The sequence below is a fragment of the Varanus komodoensis genome, unplaced genomic scaffold, assembly GCF_004798865.1.
Source record: "Varanus komodoensis strain SLA01 unplaced genomic scaffold, ASM479886v1 scaffold54, whole genome shotgun sequence".
Classification (NCBI taxonomy): domain Eukaryota; kingdom Metazoa; phylum Chordata; class Lepidosauria; order Squamata; family Varanidae; genus Varanus; species Varanus komodoensis.
The window spans coordinates 4920283-4933071 of NW_025336142.1; the positions used below are offsets into that span (position 1 = coordinate 4920283).

The following is a 12789-nucleotide window of genomic DNA, read 5'->3' on the forward strand; positions in this document are numbered from 1 at the left end:
TCAGATCCAGATTTTATCATCCTAAGAGAAGGTATCTCATGACTAACTGAACTCTCACTGATTTCAGAGGGTCTATTCCAAGCATGCCTAATTCGGCAAAGCTTCTCTCCTGTTCTCGATTGTGTTCATCAGCTACACGAAACAAGGTTGGCAGTGCTAACCAACTGGATGCCCCTCTTTGCTCTCAGCTGCCATCGAGTTCTCACCAGATTTGGCTTTAAGGTTTGATCACTTTTCTTGCCATGTCTTTCTCTATTAAGTCTTCACAATCCTCAGTTCCCTTCCATAATATGTATAAGATTCCTTAGCAGTCTTATCCAGCTATTTCAAATAGCTCTGTTATAATACTGCCCCTATTAATCTGCCTTCACCCTCTTTTTCAGTTGCATGGTAAATCAATCATTGGCTCAAGTTACACACGCCCGAAAGTGACATTAGTTCTTCTCCAAACACCTCTGCTTCCTCTGCTAATTCAGCCTCACCTTCTTAAGCTCATAATCCCAGTGTTTTGATTCCTCTCTTTCATCTCTCTTTATTTTACATTTTCTGAGCACTTGCTTGTTGCTTCATTATTTCCAAAATGTATGTGTGTTGGTGTGGGGAGATTCAGACTGCAATAACAATGACACTTCAAGGCCGTTTTAGTGCTTAGATTGTAGCATCTGCTAACCAGATTTTCTGCTTCCCGTATCTGCAACCAATTTGCAAGCACTCTCCTCACTCACACCAATAGCCTCTCACCCTCCTCCACTCCACACACAAAGCCTCACGGGCTTCCTTTTCCTCCCCATATTATATTTATCTCCCCCCTCCCCGCCCCACAGTTCCTGATTGTCTTATTTATCCACCTTTTTCCCCCCACACTGTCTCCAACCTACTTAAAACCCGGATATCTTCTTCTCTAGCATGCCTCTCTCTCTCCGTCTGTTGTCTACCTTTGTTCTAGATTTATTTCCTCTATGTTACTAATCTTACTTTCTTTGTTAGAATATTCCCTTGCTTCTCCTGCTGCAAATCTTGAGCAGAGAGGACTGTTAATAAAATAGGAAAATCCTGTAACTGCTTAGCTGAAAGCAAGCCCCATTGACTTCAGTGGGACTTAGCACTAAGTAAGCATGCACAGTAAGTGCATTAATCCTGGGTTTGCACAACACGACAACTCATCCAAGTGCGCTACCCAAACTATTTTTGCGGGAACTTGGAGCAATTCTCACAGGACTTCATTTCTTGGGGGAAACAAGGAAACCTGACGTTTAGTCACTTGTTCTAGCATGCCACCCTGACCCAAGCACCTGTCCCCATCATGGGTGAAGGGAATGGGCAGATCCCCTGCAGCTCATGCCAAGCTTCCCTCACCACCTCCAGAACAAGCTGCCCCACGAGGATCCAACTGGGCACTCGGGCGTAATGGGCACTGGCTGGTTGTCTCCCACTAGTGCTTGGAAGCAATTCTGGCACAGCACCGGTTTATCCTCCTTCACACTGCTTTTCCTTAGAAGACCAGCCTGACAGCCAGTTTTTGTGATCTCCGTTTTAGGAGCTGCTGACAGCGTCTTCAAAGTGCTCCAATGGCACTTTTCCTTGTTCCCACATTTGTGAAACTAGCCCCCTGCACATTTGCACAAGTGTGGGAATCCAGGGCCTGACTTGAGCAACGGCGGAGGACCTACTGCCAGAGGACAGCAGATACCAACACTGGAAGTTGACCCACAGGCTCCAGAAATGGGGTTTCTTTACTTGGCTTCTCTTGACAGCTGTCAGTAGCTGCCAAAAGAAACCAAAGGCATGAGAAACTTTAGCTCACAGGAAAAGGGTGCAGTCATTTCCACCTCTGAACAACAGGATCCTTTTTTCTTTTTCTTTTTGCCCTGACCATTCCCTGAATGAGGAGTATTTTACTCTTTTTCCCCAAGACTGTAGCAGCTCAGGGAAGTCCAAAAGCGCAAGAGCCACTGCTCGGCTGCAGAGAATCTTGACCCATTTTCTGCTTCACCATTAACACACAAAAAGGGCTTTGGGAAGTAGGGCTTTGTTGTACAGCTCTACAGAATACTGGACTAATTGAAATGCATTAAAGCTTGGTTCAGACCTTGGAAATAGGATACTGTTAACACCTACTTAAAATATGTTTAAAATGTTATGCTGTTAGATTGGACTGCCATACTCGAAGCATCTACAGACAGATGGACGCTGTTATTTTAAAATTCCTTATCTGACTTGATTGGAACAAGTTTCATGTAGGAATGAATTTTATAGCTAAAAGTTATTAACCGAGTGCCTGACCATTTACAGTAATGGGTGTAAACTGAGAGTATTAACTTTGGAGAAGCTGTAATATAACTTTAAAATCCACGGCCTGATATCAAGGATTAATTATATTTCAATATGGGGTTTACATAACAGTGAAAATCATATGATGGCTCTTCTTGGCTTGTTAAAAAAAAAGTCAATTTTCTTTTAAAGATAACACCAGGGTTTTTATGAACTAAAGCATCTGTGTCTGGAATAGTTTTGATTAACAGACATCAATATAAAAGCCATACCAAGTCCACATAATTGTTTTTGCAGAAATGTATCTGCATATCCATCTATACTCAGAAATGAGGAGTATAGCCCAATGTTTCTTTTCCCCTCCAGTAAGCACACAGAAGACAGGTCACATTTGCTGGCTATAAAATGCCATGGAGAAGTGTCATTTACTTGCAAATGGGCTGAATTTCCCTGCAGACCTTCCACAATGGGACAAAATCTGTCAGTTTTCCTCTCTTCTGCTGCTGCAGTCAAGGCTTCCAAAATCTTTTCAAGGCTGTAGCATGAAAGGAAAGGAAGCCAAACCAAAACACATTATTTTGACAGGTAAAGAGAAAATGTATGCTTTAAGCTTTACACACATTTGGTGGCATCCACACGCACACAAAGCCAGGCATCAGCAACGCAATTCCTTCTGCACAACCCATTTAGCTCTTCGGGTAACACGGCTGTTGGTTATTCTGGAAGTCTTGGCGAAAGATTGTTTGTGGAAGACTCCAACCTGCAGAGATGCCCGTTCAACAAACTGCTCACATATTAAAATAAAAACATTTTCCAATGCTGTCAGCATTTTCAGGACTAAGCATGAGGCCCCAGTTCTTTAAAAAATCTACTTTTAACCCTCATCTACCTGCAAATAAATCAAGTTTACAGATAACATGTGCATTCAGTACAGTACGTACGTGTTTTCTTCTCCAACAATGCATATTGCAGAAAGAAGTTTAACTACATCAGTCATCATGTTGATGTGCTTGGGATCAATTGCTTTGGCCAGTAATAGAAAGCTCCTCTCCTCACCCATTATTCTTTCCAAACCATACTAAACAAAGCAAAACAAGAAACGAAGGTTAACAGAACGGAGAAGGCGACTGTCGGCCAGATTAATTCATACGAGGGACAGGGAAGTTTTCATTCCGGCAGAACCCACTGGCGAATGCACCCCACCGATGGAAGGCCAGAACAGCCTTTGTTTCCCCAAAGCAAAGTGGGCAAGGAGCACCTTTTAAGGCGAAATCCAGCACCAAGCTTTAGGCACACAGGCCCTGCTACTGCATTCGTCTTTTCCATCTGCCCACCAGCAGACCATCTTACTCCCATATCCTCTCCCCCTCCTCCACACCCACCTGCCTCTCAGCCTCTCTCCCCACCCACTCACCCCTTTCATGCCTTGCTTCCCACCCCATCACTGCCCCCTGAAAACTCTCAGTTCAGTTTACTCCTGTCTTCACACAGGGAGCCTCCAATGAATCCAGGTTCCTTCCAGAAAGGGAATGAGTTCTCCCTTCATTGCGGCAGGAGACAAACTATCAGTGGGAATCTGGACATGTCCCTACTACACATAATGGGACTTACTCCAAAATAACTAGGTACAAGACTACAGTCTAAAGAAATGAGCAAATCAAGTTACTGACCTTGTTGTTCATAAAAGCCTTCAAACACTGTATGATTTTATGCTGTACCTTCTTCAGAATTTTATCCTGCCTGAATGCAAGAAATGTGGTTCGTAAATGTAGGTCCTTCCACTCTTACTAAACATATTATGTTTATAGAAAAGGTGTGTGTGGGGAAGAAAGCAGAGACCCTTACAGTTTTGCTTCAACCAGTCTTTCCAAAATGTCCAGCAGTAAGCCAAGTCCTTCATGTCCAAAGTTCTCAACCCAGCTGCAAGAAAACATTTCACTATTAAACAAAAAGGGTTACTTTTTTAATCCTGCCTGTCAAAACCTTTTAAGATACTTGGCTTGTCTTCTCTGCTTATTGAGTATGTCCACATACTGCAGCAGCTTGTTTCCTTCTTTTCAAGTGAAAGGGACCAGCAGTTTCCCCTTGGCTCTTGATAGTCACTGGACTCCATGAAAAGCACACCAACTAAATCCATGCCTAGTTCAGATGATACATTGCACTCTTCCATTCTTATCAGAATACCACAACTATGAAGTGCTACAAAACTTGAGGCAAGGGGAATGAAAAGAGCACATTTTTCCAAATGAGTCTGTTCAGGATTTAAACCCATCTGGAGGCCCTCCTCTTGGCCTCACTAATGCAGTTCTTCTCAGTGACCATCCCCAGACGCTGGAAGCCTCTGGCTGAGAAAGGTCAGGCTAGGCCCCTCTTCTGCTGACATTTTGCCAGAAGCCCGTTTTATTCAGGCAAGCCTGTGGCATATTACTTGGTCTGCTGCTAAATGGGAGTTTAATTGGGTTGCTTTCTGTTTGTCTTCAACCTGTGTCTTGATGTTTAATTAACTTCACATTATTCACAGCTGTTTTACTGCTAGTCATCTTGAGCTTTCTTTTCTTTGGTAGACAAGAAAAAGGTAAATTTATACAACCAGCACAAGAGTTTACATCCTGAAGTCAGTCACGAAAGGATCAGACTGAATGTCTTTCTGAAGCAGAAATTTCTTGCCCACATATCGGTGTTTGGCAGCCACTGGTCTGCACATGGGTTAGTACTATGGATATCTGCATCCATTTGGGGTTTTTTATGGCAGTTATTAAGCTGGTAGAACATCAGTCTTAGTAATGGACTGCTTCATGTTTGAGGGCCCCTTCACAATCATCTGCTTCCACTTGCAAAGCGGCACGTCTCTAGCTCCAGAAGCACACACTGCACGTAAGCAGGGAGTAACAAAAGTGCTCACATTCCAGTCCGGACGGTTACACAGTCCTTCACAGAGTGCTAAAGAATAAGTTGTGAAACGCACAAACGTGTGGCGTGCACAAAGTAATGTAAGCAATTTATATGCAGACACCACTATAAGGCACTACAGCTCACATTAACTGTTGATTTAATCAAATTCTAATTTTAATTCAAGAGACCTTTTGGCAACATCATAATCATATGGAGATTAATTTAGAAACAAGTGAATGAGCAACACAGATGAAGTACACCGGTTGCATAGTAATGCACACACGAAAGCACCTTTCTGAGCCGCTATGAAGCAAGCGTCAAACCCTCTCTCAGGAACAGGACAAACAGCAGCCATTTATCCTACTCTACCATTTCCTTGCAAATATATTTGGCTTGCCAGCACTTCTTTCCAGCACAATGTGTGGAATGCTACTTTGCAGAGCGTTTTACACTATTTGTAAACTTGGAGCACAAGTGGGGAAAAATCGAGATACCACTTAAGCAACAGTGACCACTGATAGGTAAACATTTTCCACCTTGGAAAGCCTGAACACATTTGCTTACGGAAGGAACTCGGTGGCGTACAAACATGGTTACAGGAGCTTACAGGTCAATGAAATACACAACCCAGAAAGCCATTTTTGACAGCTTCAATTACCTGACAGGATTGCTGGTCAACGACACTCGAAGGGACTCCAAGCAACTGGCAAGTTTTTCATCAGCTGCTCCAGATTTCAGTTCATAAATGAACTCTTGCGGGGAAATCCGCCTGCTACTCTTCAGGCTTCCCTGCAAGCAACCGTCAGTTATTGTAGCTGGTTTGTGCTAATATTCCAAGAATTATTTTTCCCTTTAATCTTTCCGAGTTGCACTCTTGTGAGTGACCGAACAGTCCTGCCTGCTCAGTGTCCTGGAAAGCGTCTGCCATCAAAGTGCAGTAGGTACCAGCCATGGACACTGACCACGCCAGGATGCAAATAGATTATTTTGCTACTTTGCATCCTATTTGACAGGTGTCCAACAGCAGGCTGTCAAAAGAAAACAAAGCTGCAAAAAGGTATTTGCTTGTGAAAGGGACTAGTGAGTATCTCACTCCCCCTTTACAGTGAGAGTTTCCAGTTCTGAAGTTAACACCTGAAGATTCTCAGTGTCCCCCACCTTCTCCTGAGAGGCTAGGTGTTAGGGAAAGGAGAAATGCTTCCCATCCATTTACAGGAGCATAAAGTCTGACAGCTGTTTAAGTTCCTTTTTTTTAACAGTGGTTCCCCTGCCCCCAAGCAGAGCTAAGTTTTTCTGACCGCAAAATACATAGCCATGACATCTAAAATTTGAGAAAGTAGAAAGAAAGAAACAAGAGGTCAAAACAGTATGGTACAAGCAGGGTAAATTATATGGGTGACCAAACCATCAGTTAACATGATCTGCTCCTATTTGCATCACTACTAAAGTGCAATCAGATGAGAAATTGATGATTAAAATAGAGAAATGAAAATTAAATGACACATTGCCATATGTTCAATGAAAGGCTATTTGTTTCTATTACTCTATTACAGTGAATTTCAAATAAACTTCAGAAAACCTTTTCAATTCCTTCCACTATAGACCCTGTATCCCATCACCCCATCAAAAACTTGAACAAAGTTAGTTTAAAAAATCATTTCATATCAAGGCATTTTATTTACCTTGATGTTCTAGTATTACTGGTGAAGATACAAACATTTTGTTCATGTGATGGATGGAGCTTTCCTTCTAAACAGTATTTATTTGTTCATTCATTCAAGTATTTCCTCATTTCCATGAAATTATACCCTCATTTCCACTTCCATACTGAGAAAGTATCAATCAATACTCATGCAGTCCTCTGTTAAAGGCACCAAATGAACCAGAAATGATCTTGAATATTAATACAGGACATGATGCTATGTGTGCTTAGGCAGGAAGCAAGTCCAACAACTCTCAGCATGGCATAGGATTGTGCCCCAACCTGCTCAAACTGAGAGCTTCAGCTTCTGAGCAAGAAGGATTAAATAAATAAACCAAAGCTCACCAACGTAAGCTTAAAACATGAAACCGCTGGAAGAGGCCATTAGCAGGTGTGGGCTGCGGAATCATCAGTACGCTGATGATACCCAGCTCTACCTCTCTTTTTCCACCAATCCAGGTGAGGCAGTGCCTGTGCTGAACCGGTGCCTGGCCAAGGTAATGGGCTGGATGAGGGCCAACAAACTGAAGCTCAATCCAGACAAGACAGAGGTCCTGTTGGTAGGCGGTTCGGGCTTTGGGGTGGGGGACCTGGATCTTGCCCTGAATGGGGTAGCACTCCCTCTGAAGGACAGGGTCCACAGTTTGGGAGTACTCCTCGACCCGGAGCTGACTTTGGAAGCTCAAGTGTAGGCAGTGGCGAGGAGCACTTTCCATCAGTTTTGGCTAATCCATCAGCTGCATCCCTACCTGGAAGACGACTGCCTAGCAAAAGTGATGCATGCATTGGTTACTTCCCGATTAGACTTCTGTAACGCGCTCTACATGGGGCTGCCCTTGAAGACGGTCCAGATACTTCAGATGGTGCAAAACAGAGCTGCCAGGTTGCTGACGGGGACTGGGGGTTGTTCTCACATAACCCCAGTCCTTCGTCAGCTTCACTGGCTCCCATTGAAGTCTGGGCCCAATTCAAGGTGTTGGTTATCACCTATAAAGCCCTTAACGGCTTGGGACCTGGCTATCTAAAGGAGTGCTTGTGTCCATATTTGCCCTCCCGCCCCTTGAGATCGGCGGCAGAGGCCCTTCTCTGGGAACCCTCTGTGAAAGACATGAGGAGGGTGTGTACCCGGAGGAGGGCCTTCTCTGTGGTGGCGCCCCACTTATGGAATGTGCTCCCCAGAGAGGTCCGCCTGGCACCGTTGTTATTTGTTTTTTGGCACCAGGCCAAGACCTTTTTATTTAAACGTTATGTTAATTAGTTTTTAATTTATTGATTGATTTTAACTTATTGCCTGGATGTTTCCAGTTTTATATATTTTTTATATACTTGTATTGTTATTTATTTTCTGGAAGTCGCCCCGAGGCTTATGCGAATGGGGCAGCATACAAGATTCCCAAATAAATAAATAAAAATAAATAAAAATGGTACCATGAGCTGGGTTGCCCAGTGGCATTCCTTGGTGATATCAGACATATTTTTTGCCAAACTGTGAATGTAGGTGCTGATAAAAAGCTAATCAGGAGCCTGAAGTGAACTTATTTGTGCTTACATTCTCTCTTCCCAGTTTGCATCTCATTGCCTCTCATTATTATTATTATTGTGCATGTATGTTTTGCCTGTTCCCTCTTAAGGCGGCTTCCATAGCTCCCTATTATCCTCACAACAACCCTGTGAGGTAGGGCGGAAGGTCTGTGAGGTGCCCCGAGTCATCCAGTGAGCTTCAGGGCCGCATGGGGACTAGAACCCAGACCCCGCCGCTCCACAGTCCACCAGGCTGGCTCTCAGGACGACACGCTCCCTTTTCTTTCTTCCCCTCATGCACACTCACCGCTCTCGGAGCAGTATTGACATACTGAATGACCATCTCCTTTTTGGTGCCGAAGTCCTTTTCTCTCAATGGAGCCTTGCGGTCTTCATTTAAATTCATGTCTTCCTAAGGGAAAAAAGGCAACACAGATAACACACTCGCCAGACTATGATGTCCCCATTCTGAGAACCAAACCATTTTCTTCTTACAAACCATTTCCTAGCAAACAGGAAAAGGACACTTTTCCTTAAATTACAGTTCCACTGATATGCATCACATTTTACAGAGTAACAGAAGGAAAAGCAAGCCTCTTTCCTCAGGAAATTTACAATCTATATTTCAGCAAAGAAGAAGACAGAGAGTGAAGACAGCAAAAGACAAAGGGAAGGTAACCACAAAAGAACATGCAGTGAAGGCAGCTATGCATATTTAACCATTTTTTCCCCTCTAGTAGGAGCAAAAAAGAAAGAATTATTTTGAGGTAGAACTGGGAATAGCAGTGCCTAGGATAGGATTATTTCAAATCAGCTTTATATTTAACAAGGCCCCTGATAACCACACACAACAGGGTATCCTATGCGTATATCTCTGCAGAGTTTCCTGCAGGGGGGTGGACCAACAGACGACCCCCAGAGTATTCTGCTCCAACTCCACCTGCCTGTTGGAGGATTTCCGTGCTGGCTGCAGCAATGGAGGAGCCCATGGCACAGCCCAGTCCCTGCCTTCCCCACCTGCCTGATGGTGGGTGGGAAGAAGGACTTGCAGTCTAACAGGTGAGTGCCTTCCTTCCCCTCCTCTACGGCTGACATGGGAGCATAGGATTCCTTATCTCCAGCATTATTTATTTCTATGACTATTTTATTTCTACTATTTATATACTGCTAAATATTTTTAAGATCTCTAAGCAGTTTCCATATATTAAAATCATATTTAGAATTGCATTTAAACCACAATTTTAAAAACAATGCTATACAACACAAATACAATCCTAATTTCACACAGCGATACAGGAGGAGTAACATAAAAAGCACAGTTGTTTTAATTACAAGCCAAGAAAATAGGACTGAGCAGGTATGTTTTCAGCAGACATTCAAAAGGTATCAGATTGTCTGCCTTTCAAACTGCGCAAGGGAGTGTTTTTCCACAGGGTGAGCAGCACCACCAAGACGGCCCGTATGGCGACAGTTTGATATTAGCATCATTGGTATCAAGGCAGGAAAAACTCAGGCTTCTGCTTTGGGAAACCCCCATATTAAATACGAGCAACGTGTGCGCACATGCACATTGCGCGCTTATCCCACTCAGAGCTGCATGCAGCCGGACAAGTTGTTCACAAGGTTTACACAGGCTATCTAGTGCCGCACATCTCAGCCGTGCCACAGAAGACTCTGAGAAATGCCTGAAATGGTGCCTTTCACTGCCTCCCAAGGTGATGACTGTCCCCTTCCCGCCAATGCATTACTGAGCCAAACAAGCCAATGAGATCAGGGGGGGCTTGATCTGAACTAGGCATGCCGGGGAGTGCACTGTCCCTGGAGGGGCCGTGCGCTCCCCCTTCAAGATGCTGACCAAACCAAAAGCGCTTAATGGATGCACTTTGAATTCAGAAAACATGCATGCTCAAACACCGTTTCTATTACATCACAGAAATATTACTGTTATTAATGTTTTAAGGTTCTTCTATCTAGCCCCTTGATATAAAATTCCTCTTAAGCTAAATCCAATATTCTTAACCCTTATTTTCTCATTTATCTGGATCAAGAAAGGAGTTAAGCGCTTACATTATTCCCTTAACACAAAGCACCCATGAATCTACTTGACATATGTTCACTTCCTCAAAACTTAGCCAAAATTCTTGGAATATTTGAGAAGCCTTACAGTTTCTCTAAACCTTCACCAATAACTCATTCACATTTTGCCAGAATGTGCGTTAGAGGAATGTAACCAACGCATTAACAAAATTTAACTTATACAAAATATATTTCCACGTAGAGTGGGAGCTATGAATTAAAAAACCCATGGTTCAAATCTTATTTTTGTGCTGAGCTCAGTGCCTTCGGCAAGCCACTCAGTGTCAGTCTCCCCGCATCAACTGGAATATGATATCCAACGTAATTTAAAGAGTGGTCTTAAGGATTAAAAAAAAGTCATGAAGGTAAAGTCCCTTGAACATTTGAAAGCACTATGCCAAAGTCTTTATTATGATCATCATTGAGGCCCAGAGCAAGTTTCTAAACCATATATTTTCTTTAAAAGAAAAGAAGGAGCATCCCTTCCCAGCCTTACTAAGCTTGCAGCAGAAATATCTAGAAATGTCTGTGTGTCTAAAGTACCATAAAGCTAGTTTAGAAATAAGGGCTCATACAGGCTGTGAGTATTTGCTAACACTGAGCAGCTGCAGTTTATTTCTAACATCCACGTAGTGTTTCTCTCAAAGGACACAGGTGTGTAGAGGAGCAGATTGGCTGTAGCACATGTTATGGCTTCACAGGAATGATCTGGTGATTCAGGTGCACCTGTTAGATTTTACTTAGAAAATACAAATATGAGCCTTAAGAGGTATAGCATAAAGGCAGTGTTGCTGTGAAGCACCCAGAGAACTTTGGCTATGGGCAGTATAGACATGAAATGAATGATAATAATAATTTCAAAGTAATTACCAATTCTTAAACTGGGCACGTACAAGTTCTGGCACTCTAATAGTTTGGTCTACAATTCCCATTTGCCCTAACAAACAGTGAAGACAGACAGGGATACTTTGTTACATACCCCAACTTAAACTGGAAGAGGTATTTTATCTCTTCCAAACAATTTGAACAGGAAGGTGAAGATTAGTAACAAACTAAAATGCAACAAGGTGGCAGCAACAAAACCATCAAGAGTGGGAGTTAAAAGCTACATTGGACTTCTGCTTTTTAGAGAGCAATTGTACCTGGACTTTTATTTCAATGCATTTCAGGTCCTAACCGTCAAGGGCACGGACACAAAACAAGAGCCCTGATAAGAAAGTAAGAAGGTCCCACAGTTCAGCTAGAATTTTTAAAAACTCTTAATCTGGCACCCTCTTTATCTTGCTCTGCGCACCAAGTTAAGACTTTATTTAGTATATGCTTTTAGATTTGACTATTGGCTTGCTGCTTGCTTATTGTTTTACTGTTTATTGGTTGTTGCTTTATTGGTTATATTGTGTTTATTTCCTCCTGTTGTGTTTATATGGTTATATTTATACTGTATTTTTATCCTTTTATGTTTTGTGGTTTTAGTTATTCTTGTTTTTAATCTGTATTTTCAGGATTGCGCTGTGAGCCACCCAGAGAACCTCCAGCTATGGAAGGGCATACAACTGCAATAAGTAGACAGACAGACAGACAGACAGACAGACTAACAATAATTCTAATAAATTGTTACAGCACGTAACTTATTGAACAACTCTTACCATCATTTTTTCAAATAGCACAAGGATCTCCTCATCTGACAAAGGCATAGGGAAGAAGTCCTCTGCATCTGCAGAAGCAGGGCACTCACTGGTTGAGGGATGTGTTTGTTTCGCATGCAGATGCAATGCTGGCCTCTCTTTTTTGCTGCCCGGAATCCGTATGCTTGAAAATTTATCAAACTGAACACGATAAAATTCATTTGCAAGAATGAGCAAAATTCACTTCTGAATGAGTTTACATTTTGCAAGTTTACAAGAAGTTTACAAGAGAGGCAGAGGTGTGTGTATGCACACACACACACACACACACACACACACAGAGAGAGAGAGAGAGAGAGAGAGAGAGAGAGAGAGAGAGAGAGAGAGAATGAGCACTGTCTAAAATAGTATTGATATGTGATCAATAGCATACCTTAAAGGCAAAAGAACTGAACACACGGTATTCTAAGCACCATTGTATTTTATAAGTCTCAAGGAAAGAAGTTTTCTTTTGTGTAGCTCATAGCAATAGCGAGACCAATTTTCATCTTGTTTGGGTGCTCCCAACCATGGAGGATTTAAAAGAAGTCCTGGCTGAGGTAGAACTGAACAGTTGTCTCACAGTTGCATAGGAAGTTGGATTTAGGATCAACTGCTCTTAAGAGAAATGGCTATAGCCATCTTTCCTTCAGCAATTCAGAA

At 42.6% G+C, this 12789-nt stretch overlaps 1 protein-coding gene across 1 annotated transcript in view; it reads right to left on the reverse strand.

Annotated features, from left to right (window-relative positions):
- Positions 1-4191, reverse strand: part of DIAPH3 (diaphanous related formin 3) — a 91856-nt gene extending 87665 nt beyond the window's left edge. The window contains exons 1-4 of the mRNA XM_044448240.1: positions 4117-4191; positions 3942-4011; positions 3213-3349; positions 2701-2806 (exon numbers count right to left, since the gene is read on the reverse strand). Of these exons, the coding sequence (XP_044304175.1) occupies positions 2701-2806; positions 3213-3349; positions 3942-3953 (255 nt within the window). The 5' untranslated portion in view covers positions 3954-4011; positions 4117-4191. The remainder of the gene's footprint in view (positions 1-2700; positions 2807-3212; positions 3350-3941; positions 4012-4116) is intronic.
- Positions 4192-12789: the final 8598 nt, after the last annotated feature.